Source organism: Fukomys damarensis, unplaced genomic scaffold, assembly GCF_012274545.1.
Source record: "Fukomys damarensis isolate Sample0158 unplaced genomic scaffold, DMR_v1.0_HiC HiC_scaffold_4, whole genome shotgun sequence".
Lineage (NCBI taxonomy): Eukaryota > Metazoa > Chordata > Mammalia > Rodentia > Bathyergidae > Fukomys > Fukomys damarensis.
The window spans coordinates 32,925,660-32,952,514 of record NW_022900916.1 but is presented as its reverse complement, the minus strand read 5'-3'; the positions used below and the strand labels follow the sequence as shown (position 1 = coordinate 32,952,514).

At 41.7% G+C, this 26,855-nt stretch overlaps 1 protein-coding gene across 5 annotated transcripts in view; it reads left to right on the top strand.

Annotated features, from left to right (window-relative positions):
* The window catches only part of Pde1c (phosphodiesterase 1C), a 576,741-nt gene that overhangs the window by 148,997 nt on the left and 400,889 nt on the right, over positions 1–26,855 (top strand). For all 5 annotated transcript variants that reach the window (XM_010628348.2, XM_033757620.1, XM_010628343.2 and 2 more), the window contains exon 2: positions 24,949–24,999. In XM_010628348.2, the coding sequence (XP_010626650.1) occupies positions 24,949–24,999 (51 nt within the window). The remainder of the gene's footprint in view (positions 1–24,948; positions 25,000–26,855) is intronic.

The following is a 26,855-nucleotide window of genomic DNA, read 5'->3' as shown; positions in this document are numbered from 1 at the left end:
CCAGTAGTCCATCCTAGCTTCTGCTGCTGTCTCAGGAGTTCATGTCAAGCTGCCTTGGAATGTTCTCTGTGCTCACCCTGCAGGATGGAAAGGAGAGCCCCAGGGAGATGGCTGATCATCTGAGGCACAGAGTGGCGTCACAGTTGCGAGGCAGTGGGGAGGCCCAGGAGATCTGAGACCAGAAAGACAGAGAAGCCCAGGTTGGGAGGACTTCTTGCTTGGCAGAGGGGTGACCCTGGGGAGCCCTCATCGGTGGAGAGTTCATACCTGGCCTTGTCACACCTGGGTCACTCCCTAGGTCTGGCACTGGGGAGCCCAGTAGAGATCTCTGTGGCCCCTAGTGGAAGAGCCATACAGCTTTCCTGATGGCAACACTGGAAAAGGCATTGGCTCTGGTGTTACTTCATCCTGGACTTGAATTCAAGACTGCTCCGTACTAGCAGGGTTCCCTTGGACATATTCCTTAACCTTTTCAGCTTAATTGTCTCATTTAGGAAATGGGGATAATTATTCTCATCTCTGTTATTCTTTAGAATAATATTCCAGGACTGTCCAGGACCCATCTCCAGCCTCCTCTTTTCATTGTAATCCTTGACACCTTGCTGTTAGGCTGTCTGGAATATTTTTCCATCCTCCATTCACTCCTCATTCCCTTCCCTTGTCCAAGACACAGTGTCTACCTCTCTGGGCCTGGTGGGGTCCTCCCTTTTCTTCAAAGCCCTCCTCTGTGAAAGTTTCCTGTCTTTTCCTTTCTTAGTTCTCTCTTGCTGAACACCAGCATCTTAGAATAAGGGCAAAAATTTGTTACTTCATGCAATCTTTGAGGCAGGAATCTGGGAGCTGTTTAGCTACGTGGTTTTGCTGTAGGATTTCTTATGAGGGCACTTTGAAGCATGCCTAGGACAAGAGGACCTGGCTCCTTTGTGACTTGCTCAAGTGGCTGGGAAGCTGATGCTGGCTGCTAGTGGGACGCTTCAGTTCAGTGGTGGCACATGCCACGGGAGCCAGTTTGTATCATTGAAAGCTCTAAAAGATGGGCTATCACTGCCTTGTTTCTTCTTCATGTAAGCTTCTTCTTGGGACTGTTTGTGTGTCCTCCTGGTATGACTGCCTAGTGCCCAGAGCAACAAATTCAACAGAGAGTGAGATGGGGAAAGCAACATTTTACAATGAGGCTTTCCAAGACTTGGAAGTCATTTACTACCATTTTCTAGTGTTTGACTACAAGGGTCAGACCTGATTCTGTGGGTCTGGAGTACACATTGTGTCAGTTAGAGGACAGGAGGCTCATGGGGGTCACCTTAGCAGCATGGAGCATCCCCATGTTTGGCAACATTCATTTGCTTCTGGTATCTCAATGGCCCTCCATAGGCCAGAGGTATGGTAGGTGCTGAGAATATGGATGTGAACAAGATAGACAAGTTCCTGCCTCACAGAGCCCACAGTGTGTTAGGGAGACAGATGTTTGACAACTCATCCCACAAACCTTTATTCAGTTAGAATTTTCATAAGTGCCATGAAGGGAAGGAAGGCAAAGAAGTGGTACAGTGAAAACGTAGAAGGAGGGGACCTTATGTATTCTGCTTGGGAGTTCAGGAGCCTGCACTAATGACATTTGCTCCTGTGCTTTTATGGTATTTCATACTGATGACCACTTAGCAATCTTCAACTGGGCTTGCATTGTTTTTTACCAATTTTTAATCCACATATATTCCCTCCCCTAAACAGAGAATCTCTCTAGAGAAAGGTCTCACCTTGTTGCAGGTCAGGGTCCATAGACCCAACCCAGAGCAGGGCACACAGTCTGGGCTCAGCTAGGTGAACTGCCACCATGGAGATCTTTCATCAGAAGGTGTGTTTGGGGAGCAGAAGGAGGCAGATGTAGAGGAGGAAGAATGAAATTGGGGAGAAATGGAGTGACTTCACTGATCTTCTGGACTTGTTCTTCATGACTTCTGCCCACTTAGGGCTGTTTTCTACAGCAGCGTTAAAAGAGCTTGAGAACTAAACATTCAACTTGAAAGCTATAGTCTGAAGGAGCTTTAGCTAACATCTGCTGTGATATATGGGTTTCCTGGCTTTGGCTCATCCATGGGTGTAACTAGGGGTTCTGGCATCAGTGAGAATGATAGTATCACGGTAGCTCCCACTTACCATGTGCTTACTCTGTGCTTGCACTGCAATGTGCACTGTCCCCTGTCAGTCAGGTTGTACTTCGGGGCCACTCTTTGCCACTCCCTCAGCCTGCAGCGCTTTTCTCTGGCATCCCCACTTTCTGTGGGTCTCAGTTCAAAGCTCCTCATGGGGACCTTATCTGAGCATCCCATGGACACCTCAGGCCTTCTTCATCTTATTACCTGGCCATATTTCTCTACAATGTACTAATCACACCTGCTATTTAAATAAAACCCTGAAGATAAGTAAAGGAGACTAAAACATTACAATTTATGTATTTGTGGAGATAAAAATTCCACATGTGACAGGAAGTTTTGTTGATGCCCTTACAACTTTGTAGTTCTCAGGATGTTTTTTCCTAAATTAGTTTTTCTTATAAATTAGTTCATTTAGGCCTTCCTTCAAACAACACTACAGGGTGGGTAGGACAGGCTCTGTTCATAACAGTTGACAGGAGAAGCAGTTCAGACCCAAAGATGCCGAGTGAGGAAGTCAGGGTTTGGGGGCACAGGCTGGGACTCAAAGTGAGGCCCTGGAATTCTAAATCCAGAGCTCCAGTGGACTGTGTATGATGGGCAATGAGGGACATCAGCCAACAGTCACACAAGTAGAAGTAACTCCTAATACAGCACTGCTAGCAGCCAGCTGCCAGAGTGAGGATGAAGTGGTTTCCATAGGCTGAATGTGTCCTTGCCATTTACACCAGGCCCCTTGGGCAAAGCTCTGTGCAGAGGTGACTTGAGGGATTAAAGACTCTTGGGGACTCACAGGTGGGATGGTTTTTGAAACTTCATTGTGACCTTAAATTCAGTTTCCTTAGAGGCTTATTCCAACCCAGTTCTGATACATGCAACCCTATGACTGTACCCTCTGAGGAGCTCTGGCAGGGCTCTGAGCGGCTCTGACTTGTATGTAGTAGCATTTATTAGACTCCTTAGCCACTGAACTGTAAGCTTATTAGTGAAAGTACCTTGTGAGAGAGAAAATGAAAACTGCTACAGGCAGTTTTGTATGTGTGTATGTGTGTGCATGTGTGTGTTGGGGGGATGCCAGATGCTGTGAAGAAAAAATGGTTCTGAGTAGAAACTTTCACAAAAGGAGATGATGAAAAAAAAAACACATCAGGCTGTCCATGAAGATTTGTAACGTGCCTCTTGCATTGCAGAGGCTCTGACTGCCTCCACAACCCTCACATTTTTGAGCTGGAATATGTCCTCTTGGTGAAGACGTTGTGGAAACTTTACTAGGTCAGCTGGGTTCCCAATATGTGATGAGAAAATGCCTTCTGTGGAGATCAGTGATGATGAGTTTGTCTTCAAAGCCCATTTTTTTCTGATTCACAAATGCATAGTGGGAGATTTTGATAGATTAAAAAAGTAGTAAAGTTGATCCCTGAAGGTTCAGTTGGAGGCTCAGATTCCTAGGAGGGCTGTCATCTGCATCTTGTACTCCCCACCCTACCAGATTTGAGTTCTCACAGACCCCTGGTGTTGGGTTCTCCCAGACCCCCCGGTATTTTCTATCTTTTTAACATAAAATCAAAGATGCTGAACATGCAGTGTTGTTCATTTCCCAGTTTTTTCCTTGTTAACAGTAGAACAGAAGAAACAAACCTGTGTTCGGACTTCCTGAAATCCTTGGAGACATCTGCCAGAATCCAAGGACATTCTTTACCCATTTCTGCAATAAACATTTACTGAGATTCATGTGTCATGCACAGGAAAGACACAAAGATGTTACTTTCCTGAAACATGTACCATTTTAAACATTGTTAATAGTGATATCACCACCAGTATCTCTCTTTTATTGAGCATTTCATCCTGATCATGTGCTCAGATGCTACTCAGGGTTTCTCATGTTTTTCTCTCATCCTGACAACCCCAAGAGGTAGCATTTATGACCTAATTTTACCTAAGAGGGAGAGACTCAGAGTTTTGTTAATGTGGCAGAGGACCTAGGTTATGTCATTTCTGTCTGACTCTGAAGCCCTCTGAATTTCTACACATTGCATAGACCCCAGGGACATAAGAACAGGAGCTATATCACAGAAGTACTCTTTCCAGGGCATTACATTTCAGCTATGATGTATGAACAGATGTTTTTGTCTAGGGAAAGTGGAGGTGGCATGAAGGTTAAAAGGCACCAACAAAAGCACAGGGTGAGCCAGGTGAGTTCCTGGCCTGGGATACACAGAAAGAACAGCTCAGTGTGGCTGGTGTGCTGGTGTGCAGGTGTGGGGGAGGAGACAGTGGGAGGGGTGAGGGTGGAGGGGTGGTTGGGGCCATGTTATACAAGATTCGTCATATAGGCCTTGCTGTCTCATAAAACAGGCTATGGAATCCTACAAAATATTACAGGCGAGAACCACATGGAACACTAAAAATTCAAATGTCTTCAGGGACCAGGTGGTGAACTATAGTAGACAGCAGGTTGGTTAATGTCTTTAGAGGAGGATTTTGTGCTAGACACTGTGTGAATTCTGGGGATACAGAGAGTAAAATAGTTGCGAACTGCCTTCAGGAAGTATATATCCTCATCTGTTGCAATTATGGCCTAATTTTATATAAAACCACAGCATTTGCAATAGAGAAATATGTAAGCAAATAGAATAATTCCAGATTCTTGCAGGTGTGTGAGACAGAGTGTGGTCAGGGAAGTGTCCTCTCTGGGGACAGGTTGGTTGAATTATTTCCTACAATGCAAGAAAGAGTATGCTATGCAAGCCACAGATCTCTTAGAGGCAAGGTGACAGTGATGCAGAGCAAGGTGTTGGGTTTAGACTGCATAGATGTGCAGATCAGTGTAAATGCAGATCAGTGATTTACTCACTGTGTGGCCTTAAGATGGTTCCCGAACCTCTCTGTGCCTCTGTTTCTGAATCTGTAAAGTAGGGATGGCCCTGCCTCCCAGGACTGTGAGGACGACTGCTTGAGTTAGCAGTGCTCAGACTGGCACCTGTCTGCCACTAGGATCCTTCACACCAGGGGCCTGGCATACCAAGCAGGAGAGGCAGGTGAAAGGGGAGTGGATTTGCAGATAGAACAGTAGCTGTGTGGCTAGAGCTTAGTTGATTAGCTGGAGGGAAGAAGTGAGGTCTGATGAGCAAGGAATTGGAGGCAGCAGTTGGGGCACAGCAAGAAGTGATGAAGCAAAGAGGTGATGCAGTCTGTGGACCTTTTAAACCCATGCTTGTGGGTGCTGGGACCAGAGTTTCAGTGGAGGAGCCTGAAGAAATAGTAGAAGTTGAGGCCTATTTTAGAGGTGAAGCTACAATATTTACCCATGGAGGAAAGAATGGAAGTAGTGTTGCAGAATTTCTGGTCAGCTCTAATCATGAGGCCAGAGGGCATGAAAGGGTACCATTTACAGAAATGAGAAATCTGGGGGAGAGCAGGCTCCTGGGAGATGTAGACAGTCCTGCTGTGGCTTGTGAGCTGTGAGAGTTCTGCCACATGTTCCTGTGGGGGTCTCCTTGGCAGCTGGAATGAAGTAGATCTGGTGTGAGTGGCGGGGATTCCCGTGACCTGGGGGAACTGTTCCCCTATGAATTCAGATCATTTATTTTTATATACCCTGTTTGCCAAGCCAAACATACCTGCCTCCAGTTTGTGATCCTTGGATGATCCCCAAACTTCCATCTGCTCTAGAAGATTAAGTGCCAAACTAAGAGAAAGCCTTTAACTATCCTGAAAAGCTCTTTGGCTTGTGGAGAGAGAATTCTGGCTGTGTGACCAGTTTCTATCGGGGGGCCTCTGATTTCCTGACCAGTCCTGGTTTCATCTTCTTGTTCAGCCCCGTAATTAGCATCTCATGTATACTAGGGCTTGTGTGAAGCTGGACAGAGAATGTGAGAAGATGTGTCTTTGCCTAAGGGATCTCAGGCCAGTGAGCACCCCAACTCCTGGCCCAAGGATATCCTGTTCTAGGCTTAGTTTAATTTATTTGATGCATTTTGATCTGTTCAGCCTGCAGCCAGTTGGTAATGATGCAATGATTTATGCTTTTGGGTGTAGCAGTGCTGGCAGTGCATGCTTGAGCTGATCTTTGGGACCTGCACACATTGGTGCATGTGTGTGTGTGTGCATGTGTGCATGTTCATACATGTGCACATGCTTCTGTGAATACAAGATATTACATGGAGCTAGGATCATTGAAGTTGAGCCGGCCAAGTTCAGTACAGACCTAGCTATGAGGGTGAGTTCCTATCTCAGATCTGAGGATGTCTCTGTGTACCTGGGACTTTATGTCCTGCTGTTTCCTTACCCTGGCAGGCAGTGATCCTGTGGCTTAGCTCTGTTCTTTTAATCAGTCTCTCTTCTTTTCCCTCCATCTCCTCCTCCTATTCCTCCTCTTCTTTCTCCTTGCTCTTCTTCCCCCCCTTCTTCCTCCCTTCCCCCCTCTCTCCTTGAACAGTACTTGTCACATGCACATACTCTCAATATCTAAGCCTGTGGATTTCAAAGTTCGCTCACAGATTTGCTGAAATAAACCAAGAGAAATGAACAATGAATCCCATAGCACACAAGTTCAAGATCATTCAGGGCTTTCCAGGAAGTGCTTTTTTCAGAAAGTGTACTTAGCTTCTCCTTTTCAAAGTGAGTATATGTCCTTTAAAACCTGTGACCCAAAGTGTCTACCAGAATAATTAGGGACCTTGCTAGAAATGCAGAATCTCAGCCATGGCACCCCTTCCTACCATCATTGAGAAAGTAACTGGGTGTTTTTGGGTTTTTTTTTTTAATTGATACATTTCACTAAGTTGCTCAGGCTGGCCTTGAACTTGAGATCTTCCTGGGATTACATGCATGTGCCACCATATATGGCTAAGACCTGCATTTTAATAAGGCCCGCAGGTGACCCCTATATACAGTCAAATTTGAGGTATGGTAATTTGGACAGAAGCGTTCTGCATAATGGTTAATCATTTGGATGGCTTCCAGGTGTATAATGCAGAAGATTGTTCCTAGGTGCCCTCCGCTGCTCCTAAGACTCACACAGGAAAAGACACTTGACCAAGGAGATTGGACACTTGGATTGGCCCAAAGATCATTGCAGAATTGAGCAGGCATTAAACAGTGAGTTGCCAAGACTCATTTGAAATAAAACGTATATTCTCATCTTTTGGCAGGGCTTAGATGACTTGAATTTTGTGGGTAAATGAGATTGTTTTGCCACGCAAGCAAGGAACTGGGTTTGTCAGTTTGGAGAAGAGAAGTTTTCCAGAGCTGAATTAGAAGGGCCCTCAGGAGGAAAGGAAATCAGACCCATTCCTCCAGAGTGTCAGGTAAGAGGGCTGGTTGGAGTTAACCTGACCATTATCACTAGAAAGAACTCAGGTCAGTGTAAGGAGGCAGTGCTTCAGAGAAATGGCCAACAGTGGAATGATGTACCAGCACCTGAATTTAGGACATGTTCAGACACATCTACTCTCAGATACTTTTTGTTTTGTTTTATTTTGTAATGGGGATGAAACTTGGGAGTTTGTGCTTGTGAGGCAGATGGCAGAACCACTGAGCTAAATCTCTGGCCCAACTCTCAGATAAATTCACTTTTCCATCTTTGGGTGTTTGTAGGAGGAAATAGGTAAGAAGGCAGATGTAGCAAAGAGTCCTGTTTATATATATCAGGACCTGCATGCTATCCTTTGTTTTGAGCATGGTGCCAGCATCTGGCGAGGACCTTTGTGCTAGACCTTAACATGGCAGGAGAACAAACAAGTGTGAATGCGAGAAAGTATGAGACCTGGACTTGCCTTCCTAACAAATAACCCCATCATAACTTCAATCCAGTTGCATTGTCCACTTTCCTGTTGCTAAACAAAATATCTGGCACATGCATTTAAAAGGAAGAAATGGGTTATTAGCTCATGTTTTCATGGAATTTAGCCAATGGTCAGCTGGCTTTGAGGCAGAACTCTTGTGGCAGAAAGATGTAGTGGAGCAAGATGGCCTGCCCCATAATATCGATAAATGCATGCATATCTTGAGGAGCAGCTGTGCGGACCAGAGCTGCACAGCTGCAGGCAGATCCCAGCCAGGGCTCTGCCCTGACCCCAGAAGCTTGGGCACATCAGCCAGTGCCCTCCCAGAAAAGAGCTTCACAGGCACACAAACTTCAGACAGAAGCCTATCCATAACATTGGTGAGTATGTGTAGGTCCTAAGGAGCAGTGGTGTGGTCTACAGCAGCATGGCTGCAGACAGATCCAAGCCAGAGCTCTGCCCCAACCCCAGAGTCTGAGTCATACACACCCAAGCCAAAGGCCCACCCAGAAAAGAGCTGCACAGGCACACAAGCAATGGCCAGAGGCTCGCCATAATACCATTAATAAGTGCACAGATACCCTAGCCACTCGCCTGCTCAGACACCAGGGACTGGGGTGCACAGCCCCCAGTCAAAGGCCCTCCCAGACAGCAGGTACATAGAGGTCCCAACAGGAGGCACACCTAGATACCACCCCAAGTGTGCACAGGCCCTAGTGAGAAGCCTGCACAGACAACAGGTCAGCTCAGGTATCTAGAAGGCCACCATTCTGAACTCAGAAATTGGTATGCTGGTGATCAGCAGAAAAAACGCTGCTTGTTAGCTTGCTGAGAATTGAAGACCAATGGGTGAGGAAAAAGTTGCCTTAATAAAGGCACAGCCAGCTGCATCTGTTGAAATGAGAAGACACATAAACAAGTCCCAAAACCAGACTTCCTCACCTAAGGCAACCCTAAAGGGAATCTAGATAGTATAATCTGATACTCAACCACCTGGACTCTCTGAACTGGCAAGGAAAGAGGAGCTGGAAAAAATGAAATCAGAAATAATTTCTCAGATAACAACAGAGACTGTACCCATAGTACAAGATGTGGTTAATAAATCTAAAGTGGATACAGATGAAAAGATAGAGGAGCTGAGGAACATGATGGAATCCCAACACAGGAAGAATGGAATCTAGAAGACAGATGAAAACAGATTTCCAGGAGGTTAAAAACTCCATTGAAAGTTTACACAGAACCGAGGATATACTCCTAAGTGAAATAAATAAGTGACACATGTATAAATACCGAATAGTTTCTCTGGTGTGAAAAACTATAATGGTACATAAGATCCCAATGGTGTAATTGACAATGTGAAATAGGAAGAAAAGGGCTAAAGTTGTAGGGGAAGTGGGAAGGGTGGGGGAAAGGAAATAAGGGAAAAGAAAAAAAACCCAAGAAAATGAAAAAATGGAAATAAAGTATTTGTAAATAGGGAAGGGAGGAGGGGGTGAAGGGAGGGCAGGGATAAGGGGAAAAAATGAGAATGAAAACCTGTCATGTACAAGATCCCAATGATGAATGTAACTGTATTGTATACCTAAAATGTACCAATGAACTCAATGAGAGAGAAGGAGGGAGGGGGAGAGAGAGAGAGAGAGAGAGAGAGAGAGAGAGAGAGAGGGAGGGAGAGAGAGGGAAATTTACACAGCAGAATGAGCCAATGCAAGAACAGAATTTCAGATATAGAAGATAGGGTTGCTGTTAGTGACCAGGAGAAGAAAAATGTTTTAAACATAGTAAGAGACCACAAGAAATCAGTTCAATTGCTACTACATGATGCAAAGAAGAACAACATAAGACTGATTGGAGAAAATGAAGAAACAGGAGAGCGTGCAGATGACATTAAAAACTGTTCACAGAAGTAATGGCAGAAAACCTCCTAAGCAGGGGAAAAGAAATTGACATACAGATAAGTGAGGCATATAGGACTCCAATTAGCCGTGATTTAAAAAACAAAACAAAACAAAAACAAAAACAAAAACAAAACTACCCACAGGCATATAATTGTTAAGATTCCAGAAACCCAGCAGAAGAACAAAATTCTATAAGCAGATAGAAAAAAGAAACAAATCACATACAAAGGAAAGCCCATCACAATCACAGCAGACTTCTCAACTTCTCAACACAAACCATCAAGGCAAGAAGAGCTTGGAGTGGTGTATTTCAAGCCTTAAGAGCAAACAACCTCCAACCCAGATTGATGTAACCTGCAAAACTATCTTTCAGAATTGATGGAGATATAAGATACTTTCATGACAAAGAACACCTCAGGAACTTCATGAACACAAAACCAGCACTGCAAAAAAAATTTTTTTAAATAACATCCTAGGAAAAGAAAATGAGGATCACAACTCCAGGAAGCCCAGCAGAAGGAATCCATCAAGCATGACAAGAAATTAAACGCAAAGGGGGAGAATCCAACAAAAAGAAAAAAATCATGACAAGGATAAGTCAATACATATCAGTTATAACCATCAATGTTAATGGCCTCAATTCACCAATCAAAAGAAATAGACTAGCAGAATGGGTCAAGAAGCAAGATCCAACAATATAATGTATACAACAAACATACTTAATTCAAAAAGAAACTTATGGACTGAAAGTTAAAGAGTGGAAAACAATATTCCATGTGACAGGACCCACCCCAAAAGCAGAAGTAACTCTCCTTTTCAGATCAACTGATTTCAAGCAGAGAGACAAAGAAGGACACTACATCCTTTGGAACAATCTAAGAGGAAGAGATGACAATCTAAATATATATGTAACAAACATGAGCGCATCAAACCATATAAAAAAATACAGGCATGGAAAAGGCAAATAGGCACTAATACTATAATAGTGGGGGACCTAAATACCCCACTATCATGAATCTAGATCAACTAGACAGAAAGTAAACAGTGAAATACTAGAACTCAATCAAACTCTTGAACAAATAAACTTACCATGCTTACAGAGTGTTCCACCTCACAAAATCAGAATACACATTCTTTTCAGCTGCACATGGCTCATTCTTCAAGATAGACCACATACTTGCTCATAGGACATGTTTTAAGTAAGTACAAAGGAGTTGAAGTTATCCCCTACATATTATCAGACCATAGTGCGATGAAATTGGAGAGCAGTTGCAAAAAAAACTGCAAGAATTTCATAAACACATGGAAAATAACACACTTCTGAATAGCCAACGGGTTACAGAGGAAATTAAAGAAGAAATCATACAGTTCCTAAAATTAAATAAGAATGACAATACAACATATTAGAATCTGTGGGACACAATGAAAGCAGTCTTACGAGGGAAATTCATAGCAGTGAAAACTCATAGTAGCAAAGCAAAGTGAGCTCAATTAAATAACCTGATGCTGAACCTCAAGCTTCTAGAAAAAGAAGAGCAGGACAAAACTAAAGCTCCTACAAGGGAGGAAATTATAAAGATCAGAGCAGTAATATGAAATAAGAAAAGGTGCAAAGGGGAAGGGGAAGTGGGAAGGGTAGGGGCAAGAAAGAAGGGAATGGAATTAAAATGAGAAAATGAAAATGTGGAAACAAAGTCTTTGTAGATAGTAAGGGAGGATAAAGGGATGGGGAAAAATAAAAACCAAGATGGATTATGTAAAGGTGCAAATTTCCAATGATGAATGCCATTATATTGTGTACCTTAAATGTACCATTAAAATTAATTAAAACAAAGATCAGTGCAGAAGTCAATGCAATGGAGACTGAGAGAATGACACAAAAAAATAAATGAAGCCAAGTGTTGGTCCTTTGAAATAATAAACAAAATTGACAAACTCTTAGCCAACCTTATAAAAAAAATATATATATATAGGAAAGAAAAGGTCCAAATCCACATGATTAGGAATGAAAAGGATAAAATTACAATGGACCCAGCAGAAATCTAGAGGATCATTAATACCTACCTTGAGAACCTATATGACAATCAGATGGAAAAGACAGAAGAAATGGACAGATTCCTAGATATGTATGAATTACTAAAGTTGAAGATAACCTAAAAATTTTAACCCAATATCAATCAATGAAATTGAAAATGTAATTAAAAATTCACCAATTAAGAAAAGCCTGGGCCCTGTTGGCTTCACTGCTAAGTTCTATAAGATATTTAGAGAGGAACTACTGCCACTACTGTTTAAACTTTTCAGTGAAATTGAAAGGGAAGCAATATTTCCAGATTCATTCCTGGAAGCAAGCATCACCTTGATTCCCAAAGTAGAAAAAGACTCAAGCAAAAAAGAGAACTATAGGCCAGTCTCAGTAGTACACACAGATGCCAAAATCCTTAGTAAGATACTGGCAAATAGAAAGGAGAAGATCATCAAGAAGATCATACACCCCAACCAGGTTGGATTCATCCGAGGGATGCAGGGATGGTTCAACATATGCATATCAATAAATGTAATATACTATATTAATAGAGCCAGGGACAAAAACCATATAACCATCTCAGTACATGCAGAAAAAACATTTGACAAAATCCAACACACATTTATGATAAAAAACATCCTACAAAAATTGGAATAGGTGGTCTCTACCTCAATCTGATGAAAGCTATCTATGAAAAATCAACAGCCAGTATCATACAATGATACAATATCATAAATGGTCAAAAACTGAAATCCTTCACCCTACAGTCTGTAGACAGGATGTCCACTATCACCATTCCTGTTTAATATAGTTTTGGAAACATTAGCCACAGCAATTAGGCAAGAGAAAGAAATAAAAGGAATAAAAATAGGAAATGAAGAATTCAAATTGTCATTATTTGTAGGAGATATGATATTCTACATAGAAGACCCCAAGAACATCACCAAAAGTGTTTTAGACTTAATTACCAAATTCAGCTACCAAAGAATAGCTGGATACAAGGTTAATGTACAAAAATCAATAGCTTTCCTGTACATGAAAAACAGACTCTTGAGAGAGAAATAGGGCAAACAATTCCTTTCACAATAGCATCCAAAAAATTGAAATACCTAGGAATCAACCTAACAAAAGAAATCAAAGACCTCTACTCTGGAAACTACAGCACTCTGAAAAAAGAGGTTGAAGAGGATATCAGAAAATCGAAAGACATCCCTTGCTCCTGGGTAGAAAGAATCAACACATTGAAAATGGCCCTACTTCCAAAACTACTATATAGATTCAGTGCAATCCCAGTTGAAATTCCAGCAGCGTACTTCACAGACCTTGAGAAAACAATTCAAGAATTCATTTGGAACAAGACCTAGAATAGCAAAGGCAGTTCTAGGCAATAACGACAAGGTAGGGGGTATCACAATCCCCAATTTGAGACTATACTACAAAGCTATTGTGATAAAGCAGCATGTTACTGGCAAAGAAACAGACCTGGGGACCAGTGGAACAGATTAGAAGATACAGTAACAACTCTAGACATACTCAGCCACCCCATCTTCGACAAACGAGCCAAACACTGTCACTGGAGGAAAGATAGCCTCTTTAATAAATGGTGCTGTAAAAACTGGGTTTCAACTTGCCAAAGATTAAAACTAGACCTGTATTTCTCACTGTGTACTAAACTAAAAGTGAAATGGATTAAAGATCTAAATATTGAAACAAAAACACTAAACTGTCTGGAAGAGAGGTTGGGTAGAACTGTTGAAGACACTGGTGTAGGAAGAGATTTTATGAACAAAACTTCAGTTGCCTGTGAACTGGCACAAATAACAAGTGGGATCTCTTCTTATTAAAAAAACTTCTGCATGGCAAAAGAAACCACCAACAATGTGAAGAGACAACCCACATCGTGGAAAACATTTTCACCAGGTGTTCCTAAGAAAAAGGTCTATCTAGTGTATATGAGGATCTTAAAAAATCAGACCCCCAAAAGAATTAAAAGAATTATACCAAAATGATATATGTGCACCCATGTTCACAGCACCACAATTTGTAATAGCTAAAACTTGGAAGCAGCCCAATTGCCCATCAGCTGGAGACTGGATAAAGAAAATGTGGTTCTTTTATAAATGAAGTACTACTCACAATAAAGAATGAGAAATTAGAGACATTTGTAGCTAAATAGAGACACATAGAGGAGATAAAAATAAGTGATAAAAATAGGACACACGTGTAAATACCGAATAGTTTCTCTAATGTGAGAAACTGAAAGTGTAAATAAGGACTAAAAGGTATAGATAATGTGAAATAGGAAGAAAAGAGGCAAAGAGGAAAGGGAAATGGGAGAGGTAGGGGAAAGGAAAGAAGGGAATAGAATTAATAAGAGAAAATGAAAATATGAAAACAAAGTCTTTGTAGATAGGAAGGGATGGAGGGGTTTAAGGGAGGGCGGGGAATGGGAAAAAAATAAGAACCAAGATGGATTATGTAAAGATGCGAATTTCCAATGATGAATGTCATTATATTCTGTACCTGCAATGTGCCAATAAAATTAATTAAAAAAACAGAAGTATAGTGGAGCAAGGCTGCTTAGTCCTGGCATCAGGGAAGCAGAGGAGGGGACGGCATGGAATAGAGGGGGAGAAGGATCAGATACAGTACTGAAGGGCATGCCTCTGTGACTGACCAGGATACACCCAGAAATGTGCTTTGTTAATCTCCTTGGTGACTTCTAAGCCAATCAAGTTGGCAGTCTAGCTTGCCTGTCACACTCGTCAGTGGAACTTTGTTTTCATGGCTCAGTTTCCTCTTCTTAGGCCCCAAACCACTTTCACACTGAAGCAATGGGTTAGGCTTTCAACATGTAAATTGAGGGGGACATAGTCAAACCATAGCACCTGATCCCCTCTCCTGCAAGGAAAAGCTTTCCCACCCTGTCAAAGTGAGAAATTTATAGTATAACTGGTCAGTGTCCTTCTGGCCCTAGAATGTACCACATCCTTTTCCTTTCCCGGGACACACTCCATCTTTCTTTCTACTTTTCTAAATCTTTCCTCTCCTTGTCTTCCTAGAAGCATTGTAGTGCCACCCATTCCAGGCCACAAGCTCTACTTCTTTTTATGAGCAAGGACCCTCCATGTAGCATTCAACAGTTTGTATAATCTCATGCATTAATACTGTGTTTCCCTAGCAAGGCCTCAGTTCATAAAGGTGAGAAACTGGTAGCTTTGCCAAGTGGTTTCAACAGAAGTAGCAGACACCTTGATAAATGTGTATGGCAACAACTTGAATAACATGAGCAACATGAAGGAAGCTTGTTGCCTGGTCTGTCAGCCTCAGCTGGATTCCTGGTCATGTCTAGCCTCCTATCCAGCACCATTGCTGGGTGGAGGGGGCTCTAGGGATGCTATTGGAAGGTGGTAATTCTTGGATTTGAGTAACAGCCATGAGCATCAACATGAAACCTGGAACAAAGAAGAAGTGACTGAAACAAGTAAATTTTACTTTGTGTTTATATCTCACTGTATTTGATAAAAGGAGTGGTGCATCTTGCCCTCTGTTGGGCGAGTCTCGCTCTCTGTAGGGAAGACTTACCCACTGGTTTAGGAGACAGGGACCTGGAAGATGCACCATCCCAGCCACTCACATTGTCAGCCCTACAAATTAGTTTTATTTTCTTTGATAGAAGAGCCTGATTTAGAGTTGACAGCCAAGTTGGCCAGTAAAGCAGAAGGAGGCAATGCTGAGCATTCCCGAACGAAGAAGACAGGAGAGGAACAGGATGGAGAGTGGTGATGCCTTTCATGTTTATGGACACAAATAGCTGAGCTCTGTTCCCCAAGGGGCAGGAGAACATTGTGTAGTCCATTGTGACACCACCATGAGGCTCTGGATTGTGCAACCATGAGCCCATTAAATAGTACTAATACTTAGCTATTAAATATATGATAGTCACAATGTTTTTATGGCTCTGGAATAACTTGGTATTGGATTCAATTTCCAGACCTGCCCTTACTAATTCTTTCAATTCAGGTAATTTAAATTCTCAAAGACTCAGTTTTTATATCTGAAAATAGGAAAACAGTAGCAATAGCTTCAATATTTTTGTGAGGTTAAAGTTAGATAACAAATGCACAGTGCTTAGTTAATGCATTATATAATATCTCATATTTTAAGCAAACCCAGTGATAAATTTTATGTAAATATTTTGTTAATTATCTTTGTAAATTACCCATTTTATGGTCACAGTATTTTATGTTCCATCTAACCTGGCGGGGATTTCCCACTTGTTTTCATGACTTGCCCCTGTAGGGTTCCCCAGTCCCTGGCAGGTTGTGGTGATGTTTCATAGACACATCTTGCCAAGCTCAGCCCAGGCATCAGAAGCACTGGATTCAGTCATTCTCATTCAGTCATTCCCAATCACAGTTACACATTTGTATGCTTGCCACAGACCCCAGGTTTGTTGAACATCAATATTCATCAAATCACATGGTGCAAAGGAAGCCAAACTTTGACACATGATGGCACTGGAGTTAGAGAGATGGAGTTACTTTCCCTTTTCTGGGAATACAAGGCTTGGCGCTGAAGATGTGGAAGGCAGTCTGGCTCAGCAGCTTTGCCTTGTTCTCATCTCTCCCAAGCCACTTAATCTTTTGCAGTGACAGTTTCTTCACCTGCAAAACAGAATAAGACTTGCCTCCTAGAGGTTGTTTTTGTGAGTGGTACTCGTTTGTGCTAATGTGGATTTAATTCTTTTTTCAGTTTTTTATTTATTATACAGATTAATGAGCTTCATTTTGGCAGATTTGTATATAACAGAACTGAAGAAAAGTTTTTAATACATTCTTAAAAGGACACTGATGAGTTTTGTCTGTGAATTCATTTGAAATTTGGGATATATTTACATTATTAATCAAAACCAAAATCAAAAGAAAATCTTTAGTATTTGACTTCTGAAGAGTTAGAATGTTCCAATTTCTAGGACTTATTTTGTAACTTCTCTTCTGTGCTGGTAATTTAAAAATGTAATTTTAGATATAAGAAATGTATACTTCAGAAGAACACTTTATAATACAGAGTGTGGAATTACATTAGCCTCTGTGTCGCATAGAACCCTTTCTGTTAGGACTGTTCTTTTTGTTTGCTTCTCAGCTCTGCTTTATTTCCTCCCACATTTTTATTAGTACATATTGTTTATATGTATACATCAATGGGCTTCATTTTGACAGATCTAAAGTGCACATAATGTACTTCAATCATTTCGCTCCCATCACTCCCCTTCTCCCACACTCATTCCTGCTTTGTCTTTTGATCATATTTATGTCCCCTATGCCCTTACATTCCCTCCCCTTCCTCTTCTTTCTTTCTCACAGTTTAATGTACCATCCTCTCAGGATAGTCATCCAAGGCTTTCCTTTGAAATCTGGGGGAAACTGTCTGATCCCTCATCTCTTGAGTTCTGAATGCCAGTAAAAATCAGTATCACATTAACTATAACTATGTCTGCTGTTAGTGGAAGCAGTGGTCAGGCTCACTTGGACCATGGCTGCAGTGGCCTCAGAGTTCCTGGATGGCTTCTTCCCTTCTGGATTCTATTTCTGTGAGTCCCGCTCTCCTTGGCCATCTCACCAAAGAGCTATTTCTACTGGCAGTATCCTGGGCTTATGCCAGGTACCAAGTTCCAGGCAGATGACCTCACCATTTTCTGTAGGTTGGTACTTAGCTCCACTGGAGATAAAGGCACAGGCCAGAGGGTCAGGCTCAGACTGGCCCTTCTCTAGGTGCATCCATCTCTTTCATCTGTCTCCCTTTCTTTCTTTCTTTCTTTCTTTTGTTTTGTTTTGGTACCGGGGATTGAACTGAGGTCCTTGTGCTTGCAAGGCAGGCCACCGAACCGCTGAGCTAAATCCCCAGCCCTGTCTCCCCTTCTTGAAGGAAAAGAGATTAAGAAGAAAAACACAGACTTTAGATCTATATACCTCTGGGCTTGGATTGAGGTTCTGCCATACAATTATGTGGTCTTGGAAAAATTACCCAACCTTTTCCTGAGCTCCTGTATATTAAATGGGAATAACAATCATATGTAATGTGAAGGCAGGGACCATCACTAGGAGTGAAGGGTTACACATTTTCCTGGCATTTGCAACTTTTTCAGTGTTTGATTAGTATTTTGAACAGGTAATGTACATGTACCAAATTCCCATAAAGAATATAAACATTATAGTTTGATCCCCAGTACAACAAAAAGAATGTAAACATTATATAATATACATATGTACTATTTTTTTAAAAAGTTATTTAAACCCTAGCCAAAATATTTTTGAATAGGTAAATGGATCTTTAGAGTTCATATGGGTACTCACGGGATATTAATGCCATGCAATTACCTTTTCCTATTCTTTTCCAAGTATTTTTGGCCACAATTATATATTGTTAGGACGTTGGTCATTGATTCATTCAGTAAATGTTGTTCATTAGGCATTTAGGCATGAGGATGCGGTAGTTGGGGTTTTTTTTGTTTGTTTGTTTGTTTTTGTTTTTTATTGAGTTTATTGGTACATTCTAGGTATACAGTACAGTTACATTCATTGCTGGGATCTTGTACCTTTATATGACAGGTCTTGGTTTTCATTTTTTCTCCTTGTCCCTGCCCTCCCTTCACCCCCCTCCCCTCCCCATTTACAAACACTTTATTTTCATTTTTTCATTTGTTGTATTTTTTTCTTTTCCCTTATTCCCTTTCCCCTACCCTTCCCACTTTCCTTATACCTTTAGCCTTTTCTTCCTTTTTCACATTGTCAATTACACCATTAGGATCTTATGTACCATTATATTTTTTCACACCAGAGAAACTATTTGGTATTTACATGTGTGACTTATTTATTTCACTTAGGAGTATTCCTCAAAATGTGTCCATTTTCCTATGAATGACTCTACTTTCTCATTCTTTATGGCTGAGTAGTATTCCATTAGTAGTTGTTTTTAATTGGTGTAGAGTCAGTACTTCTGTGGGGTTGACAGTAAAATGAAAGGACAAAAGCGATAAATACCACAAATAAAATCTAGGTGATAAGTGCTGGAGTGAGGAATAAAGTCAGAAAGAGGAATTTGGGGGCCATGATCTTAATAGGTGGCCCTACTTAGAAGGTGACATTGAATTAAAGATAAAGATTATTTTGACTAAGTCTGTTTTTCCCCAGCATTACACCCTGTTTTCCTGCTGTTGTTTGGGTCTTTGCAAGTTGAAGGTAGGGTGAGGTGAGGTCAGACATTGGTGAGCAATGCTGAGCTTTATCTTCTCTCAGTAACTAGAGAAGGTGCTTGGATTCTCATTCCAACCTTCTCTTCTCTGGGGTGGGATGTGGGGGAATCCACTGAGCCTGACATTCCAGCCACCAGGCTCCACAAAAGAACTCACCTGGAGAAGGTCTCTGAGCCAGACCCCGAGCTGGTGGCAAAGCACCAGCCACCAACACATTCACCAGCTTTTCCCATAGGAGGCCACCTCTGCCCTGGGTCTGCTGTTCACTGTATGTTTGCCCTGGCATCCAGAATTTCAGCTGCGTTTATGCTCATGCAGGTGTTAGGGCTTTCAAAACAAGGGTGCCAGTGTTTTGGTACTAGTTTTGATTACAAAGCAGTATACACCTGCCCAGAATACCACACAACTGTTTGGCTGCTCATCTCCTTCCACACTCTTCCCTGAATAGTGGTCTGAATCATTTGTGGCTTAGCTAGGACATCAGCACCCTGTTCCTTGTCTGGGGTTAGGATACTCTGAGTGAACTCCCTTCTAAGGTCCATGGTCTCCATGGCAAGTCCCTTACCTTGCAATTCATTTCTGGGCAATTTGGGAGGAAAGACACACAGCAAACATACAGGTAACACATCCTTCTCAAACATTAGAATACCTAAGTGGCTTCCAAGGCACTCATTTAAAACCTGTAATTCTGTCTCCATGTGTGGGAATTCTCCCTTGGTGGACCCATGACCAACGAATCTATATTTTCATGTTATCATCATACTGTTTCTTTGCTGGTCACACCTAGATAAACCTAAATGGAAAGGCACAATTACCTCCTATATATCAAGACTGGATGAAACACAGGGCTGCACCCCTCCCAAAGTCTAGTTTAGTGCCCAGTACCCAGGTGGTGCTTAGTACCCATGTATGGAAGGTTGTAAGCAGTGTGAGGTGAAAGCTTTTATAAAGAAGTGTTCACAAGGTGAAGAGCTCCCTGCTAGTCTATTTCTATAGTTTTGACTTTAGTCTTAGCAGTTGAAATTTTCTTAAAGCAGAAGCATGCCTGGTTCAGGGTGCTAATGATAAAACAGTAGCATCTTTAAAACAAGAATTGAATGGGGGTAATTAATTTGGAAGAAATCTTTTCCTTAAATATGGCTTTAATAAAGATGCATGAAGTTACCCTATTAGTGTTTCTCAATCTTGGCTGCTTGGTAGAATCACCTGGGAACTTACAATTACTGATGTTGTGGTCTCCTCTCAAAGGCCCTGCTTGACAGGTCTGGGATGTGGTCTGGGCATCCAACTTTTGTAAAGTCCTCCAGGTAATTCTAGTATGCTTGAAGGGGCAAGCCACTGACCAAGAATGTGCAGAAACCCATGGATGGGGGCGATGCCTCCCTTCTTTTTTCCTTCCTTCCCTCCTTCAGTTCTTTCCAATTGAACCCTGTGCCTTTGCTGTAAGCTACATCCCTGGCCCTTGTAATTCTTTTTTTTTTTTTTTTTTTTTTTTTTTTTTTTTTTTTTTTTTTTTTTTTTTTTTTTTTTTTTTTTGAGACAAGGCCTCTTAGCTACGCTTGAACTTGGGGTCCTGCCTCAGCCTCTGGAGTTCCTGGGATTACAGGCATATACCACTGTACTTGACAAGACTCATATTTTGAGTTTTATAGTAGCCTTCTTGGACTAAGGTGGTAGAAGCCCTGAAATCTGTGGAATCTAAAACACTGAGTGTGTGTACATGATGTATACTTTTTATTTTTTGTTTTTTTGAGACAGGGTCTCACAATGTAGTTCAGGCTGGCCTTGAACTTGAAGTTATCTTCCTGCCTCAGTCTTCCTAGTGCTGGGATTACAGTATTGTATACTTTTTGAATGGGAGTGATAGTCAATTGTTTTCTTCCCCCTTAATAAAAATAGTTTTCCTGATTATAAACATGACACGTATAAAAATGTTACAAATCTTCCCAAATACTACCATATAGAAAAGTAAGTCTTCCTGTATTTGGTGATATATATATTCATCTGTCTGTGCCTACACATAGGCTAATTGTGCAGCTCAACAGTGATAGAATCCATCATATATTGATCTGGAACCTCTGTGTTTTGTGCTATGCCTATGGTGTGGAGAACTTTCCATAAATCCGTACAATAATTTCAGTGAAATCTAATGTACCCCCCCCAGTGGATCATCTACTTCATTGTTGAAGCTTGATGTATTTTTTTAAAATACAAGGCAAACAAACTGCAGTGTCTGAAGGTTGTTCTGCTGATGGACCATCAGATGTGTCTGGAAGTTATGGGCTGGGAACAGATGGGCTTTGCAAAGCTGGCCACAGTCACTTCTTGTACTACAAGTCTCTGTTGAGTTTTTATTATTTGAACTTCCCTTCTTGCATGAAGAGAGGATAAAATTCCAGCGATGGTCAACAAAGAGCTTCATCCCAAACATGAGGAAGATGGAATCACTCATGAGTGGGCATCCAAGTGTCCACCCCTTGCTGCTCTGTAGGCTGGGAGCCTCCTGTACCAGTCTCCCCAGATATCCTAAAGAAGCTGGCAAAAAAAAATATATATATATTTTATTTATATATTTATAATTGAAATCACTTAACTTAAAAAATGCAGACAACTAATTTCTAAAAATTAAAAGCATTGTTGGACCAAATGGCTTTCTGTGGAAGCCAGTCTGATCAGCAAAGCCATTTGTGGTCATTTTTATCTATTTGGTCTACTTCAGATCTAAAAATGCTGACCGAAGAAGGCATGGTTCTTCAGGCAGTCACTATGCAAAAGAATAGAAGTATGAAGGTGAAAAATTATGATCCTTGCCTTGGGTGGGGTGGCTTATAGTTTAGTGCAGCCACTCTCAGTTTGATCCCCAGAGTAACAGCCACTACATTACCAGGAAACTTGTTAGAAATACAAATTCTTGAGTACTCATAAGACCCAACAGGTGGAACATGTAAAATACATGAGAACATGTATTTTTAACAAACCTGTAGTCTGCATTTTAGCAGACCTTCCCTGTGGTTCTAATGCCTGCTGAAACTTGAGAACTGCAGGTCTGCAAGGGGAGTCAGGTATATGGGCAGGGCTGTAAGCAGCATGAGTCTGAGAGACTTTTCCGAAGTCTGCGGCTCCAGCAGGATTGGATAGGTGAAAGACTGGGAGGGGTATCCAGGGACGTGATAACTGAAGCAGTAGGGAGGAGGGAACTGTGTATGGAGGAAGTGTTTGGGATAGTCAGTTGGTGCATGTTAGTGGGCACTGAAACATGCTCTGGGAAATATAGTTGATAGAGTTTGGATCCTGAATGTCCCTCAAAGTCTCATGTGTTAAAAGCTTTGTCCCCAGAGTGGTGCTGTTGGGGTTAGTGGAAATCTTATAGGTGGGACCACATGAGAAAACTTTAGGTCAGGAGAGCCTTTCTCTTGAAGTGGATTGTGGGGCCCTGGCCCTCTCCTCACTGTCTCTTTTGCTTCATGACCTCAATGAGGTAAGCAGTTTCGCTCCGCCAACTACTCCCCACCTTTACCATCAGACACCCTCAACTGAGGCCTAAAAGCAATGATTTTGGACTTGAACCTCTAAACCATGTGCCAAAATAAAATTCTTTTTTGAATTATCTTGGGTATTTATTGTAGTGATGGAAGCTTGACCAACATAGTAGCGGAAAAATTAAATGGAACCAGGCAGGTCTTGGATTCTAGGGCAGGTGATCAGCATTGTGTCTTGCAGTTGTTGGGACATTACTAGAGACTTTTTCTGTGGAATCAGATCTATGTGTAGGAAAATGACACTGGTAGTGGACTTCAGAATAACTCTCCATGTGCCCCATGACCCTAGGTCTGGATTCCTTCCTGTCCTGGGTGATGTGGATCTGGATCAGCAGTTCCCATCCTTGCATGGAGGGGTGGTAGGGAGGTCCCAGGCTGAGTGTGATAGAGTGGCCCTGGGAGAATGTGAACTCTTCAAGGTGGGCAATATAGAACCAAACTCTAGAAACTATATTTCCAAGAGCATGTTTCAGTGCCCACTAACATGCACCAATTGGCCATCCCCAAGCACTCCCTCCATACTGTCTCCTCCTCCCTACCACTTCAGTTACCACATCCCTGGGACACCCCTACCAATCTTTCACCTGGCCAGTCCTTACACACCCTTTAAGATCCTGCTGGAGCCACAGACTTCAGAAAAGTCTCTCAGACTCGTGATGCTTTCATCTCTGCCATTGTAATGGCCCATGAAATCCATGCATAAAAGCCAGGCTATCAGTTTTTGCAAGCAAAGGTATTGGGGGAAACAAATAAACCTAATGGTTTGATTTCCATTTTTAGAGATTATGATGTGTAAGGTGGAAGCAGTTTGAACTCAGGGAAACTTGCAGCCATAACTGACTGACTCATGGCTTCTTCCTTGCCTCCTCTGTGATCTCTGTCTCTCTCTCCCCCCCCCTTCCTCCCTCCTTCCTTTTTCCTGGATAACTGGTTCTAGAAATTTCTAAAATGGGGGATGGGTATTTAGCTCAGTGGTTCCGCCACCTGCCTCGCAAGCGCAAGGACCCGAATTTGATACCCGTGCCCAAAACAACAACAACAACAACAAATTCTAAAATGTATTTTCCACAGACCCTATTAATTTGACTTTGTTCTTTTTTTTTGAAACGCTGCGACAAGAGAGATGGCTTGAGCTCCCCCTGTGGGCCTTCTCGAGTTATGTCCTGTTAGTAATATACAGAGTGGAGACACAGTGACAGGAGGACTCTAATGCCGGAAATACAAGAAGAGAGATTGAATTTATTAATTTAAAAAAATTGTCCATATGTTCAGAAGTCTAAAATGTTTACCTCTCAGGGAGTGTGAAAGGAATTTTTGACTCCTTTGTTGCAAAATGATGTAATATGTTTAAGAAATTAATATTTCTTTTGTTTACAGCCATAATTCTAACACTGTCATGATTAAGTAGCAGTCTCCTCCATTCTGCCTATGGACTATTTCTTCTGAGCTAAAAATGAGCATGTTTTTCCTGTTTATTATTTTGGGTGTTCATTGGAGTAGATCACAAATATTTATGTCTGTCTTCCATGTGTACACAAAACAAGATATCATCTTTATGGAAATTAATGATATTTACAGCATGTAAAATTTGTGTTTCTATTTAATAACTATTTATCTAGAAAGATGGGTTCAGAAATGATAGGGGATATTAATTGTGACCCCATGTACAGGATGATGAATTATAGAAAAGTTTATCCGATGAGAAAAACTGCCCTTCTGAAAAGCTTTGTACCCAAGGCTTTCTTAGGGCCATTCTGAATAATTCTGTAAATCCCCCTTTAGGACCTACCCTGTTTGTTAGCATCTAAATTTAATAACCTTCTTAACAGAGGCCAACTTTGTTCTTATCTTATGATATTGTTGTCTTGGCTTTGCCTCATGGGTGGGAGAACACTGGACTCATTTGAGAAACTTAGCGTGCAATTTTGTATGCAAGGATAGCCTCATCAGGGCCAACCTGGAACAGGAACTTGTGCACTTGTGTGGAAATCTGATGCTAGTGCCTCTTGATAAGTAGATGCAAGCCAGTTCACCTCTTTAGGCATATTAGACTAGATATTGTTTTGGTCTTCTCTAGCCTTACTCAAATGTTCTAAACACAATGACTGAGACATTGACCTCATTTCAGTGTTAAGAGTAGCATTGGAAATCTAGAAAAGATGAAGTTGCTTTTATCCCCTTTAAGACTCAACATAATTTAATGTTAAAGCATCAGAGGATTAGCAGTAGCCTGGGCCTATTCTGCAGACACACCTGCCTTGTTCTTAATTGCATCCTCCACATTTTTTTTTCAGTTGCAAATGAAGCTGGAGACAAGAATGCTAGACCACTTGCCCGCTTCTCCCGTGAGTAAATCTTCTTTACTCCTTATCTGGCTTCTTTCATAACATGTTCTACAGAGGCTTTTTCTTGTATGGTTCACACCATAATTATATGAGTTCATACAACAATAATAAAGGAAATATCTTTAGCTGGTTAATGCTTCATGTGAGCCCCATCATGTTTGAGGTGCTGCAGGCTATGGGCTTTTGAATGCCAAGATCTGTAGTTTCCAAACTGTGCTCTAGAGCTCTGCCATTCAAAGGATGAAGGAGCCTGGATTTAGCTCAGTGGTTCTGCCTGCCTTGCAAGCACAAGATCCCGCGTTTGATCCCGGTACCAAAAAAGAATATCAAAGGATGGCCCTCAGAGCAGCAGAATCAACTTCATCTCTGCTTTTGAGAAATGAACAGCCTCAGGCCTCCTGCCCTAGACCTGTAGGGTCACACTCTGCATTTTAACAAATCTCCAGGTGATTCCTGTTTGCGTTAGAGTTGGAGAAGCGCTGTGCTAGGAATGTCTCCGAGTGACCTTTTAATGAAGATACAGTGAAGAAAAGTATATAAAATGCTTGTATCTGCCCAGATTGAGGCGTAAAAGTACACCATCAACCCAGTATAGCTCTATGGGCCAACTCTACTCTCCACCTCAGTTGGTGACATTTGGCAGCTCAGGTACTAAATGATTCTAGGTAGGCACTGAGATATTCCTGAGCCTGAGGCTGCCAACAAGCTGTGGCATTTCCCTAACTCCTTTCATGGGACAGTGGGTATCAAAAGCCTCTCACAGGTCTCTGTGCATGTGAGCTGCAGTATAGCAAGTAGGTGCATGCTCTGGAGTGCAGATCTGGATTCCAGTGAAGATGATGGAACACTAGAGACAGAGCATTGGTGGGGGAGATGCTACCTGAGCCTCTGAGTACAGAGTGAGAAATGGTTGAGTTGAAAAATCAAAATAGATGGACTGCCTCCCACTCTACCTGTGTCACTTGTCTTCCTTAAAGTAATTTCACTTAGGTTTTCTGGACCTCCAATTTCCCAACTGAAAAACAGAGAAGTCATAACCTTTATGAAAATGTGGTTGTCTGTGGAAGTTGCAGTCGGAGAGGATCCCGCAACCTCCAGTCACTACATTGCTGGCTCACACAGGGCTGATAAGGACTGAGCATGTGGCACAGCGGGAGTAAATCTTAATATGTAAAGTTGAAAGTATAATTTCTCTAGTGACAAGTCTGCTAACTGGAGCCTTCCAGCTCATTTTGAACGGCTTCAAACTTTGGTACTGATTCCCTCGGAATGATTTTTATAGAACTGTAATAATGTATGATAATGAAAAAGCACTAAGTGCTCACATTTTAGAAATTGAGTAATGAAACACTCACTTCTCATGGACCCTGTACTCCTACTACCTGGAATCATTATTTCCAAAATGAGTATTTCATCCCACAGCTCATGAAGATAATGTATGTGCTTTTAATACATTTATTTTTTTCATCTCCTGAGCAATAGTCAGGCGAATCAATAAGGTAGAATTGTAACATGTCTATGCTGCCTCCTGAATACTGGTTGTGTCCCACAGCAGTTCCTGATGCTCAGGACAAGGTGCAGGGAATAAAGGAATTAGTGGAGTCCTTGAGCCATGAAGCCAGGAGGAGAGAAAGGGTGGCTTTTATTGTACATGGTATCTGTGACTTTTAAGTTGTGTGACTTGAATTGGGAGGACATGTCCTTTGAAAACTTATTAATTGGAAGTAAGTGAGGATATGAGGAAAAAGATGTCTGTACAGAAAAAAGTAAATACAGGGCCGGGGATTTAGCTCAGTGGTTCCTCCACCAGCTTCGCAAGTGCAAGGTTCTGAGTTCAATCTCTGGCATCAAAAAAA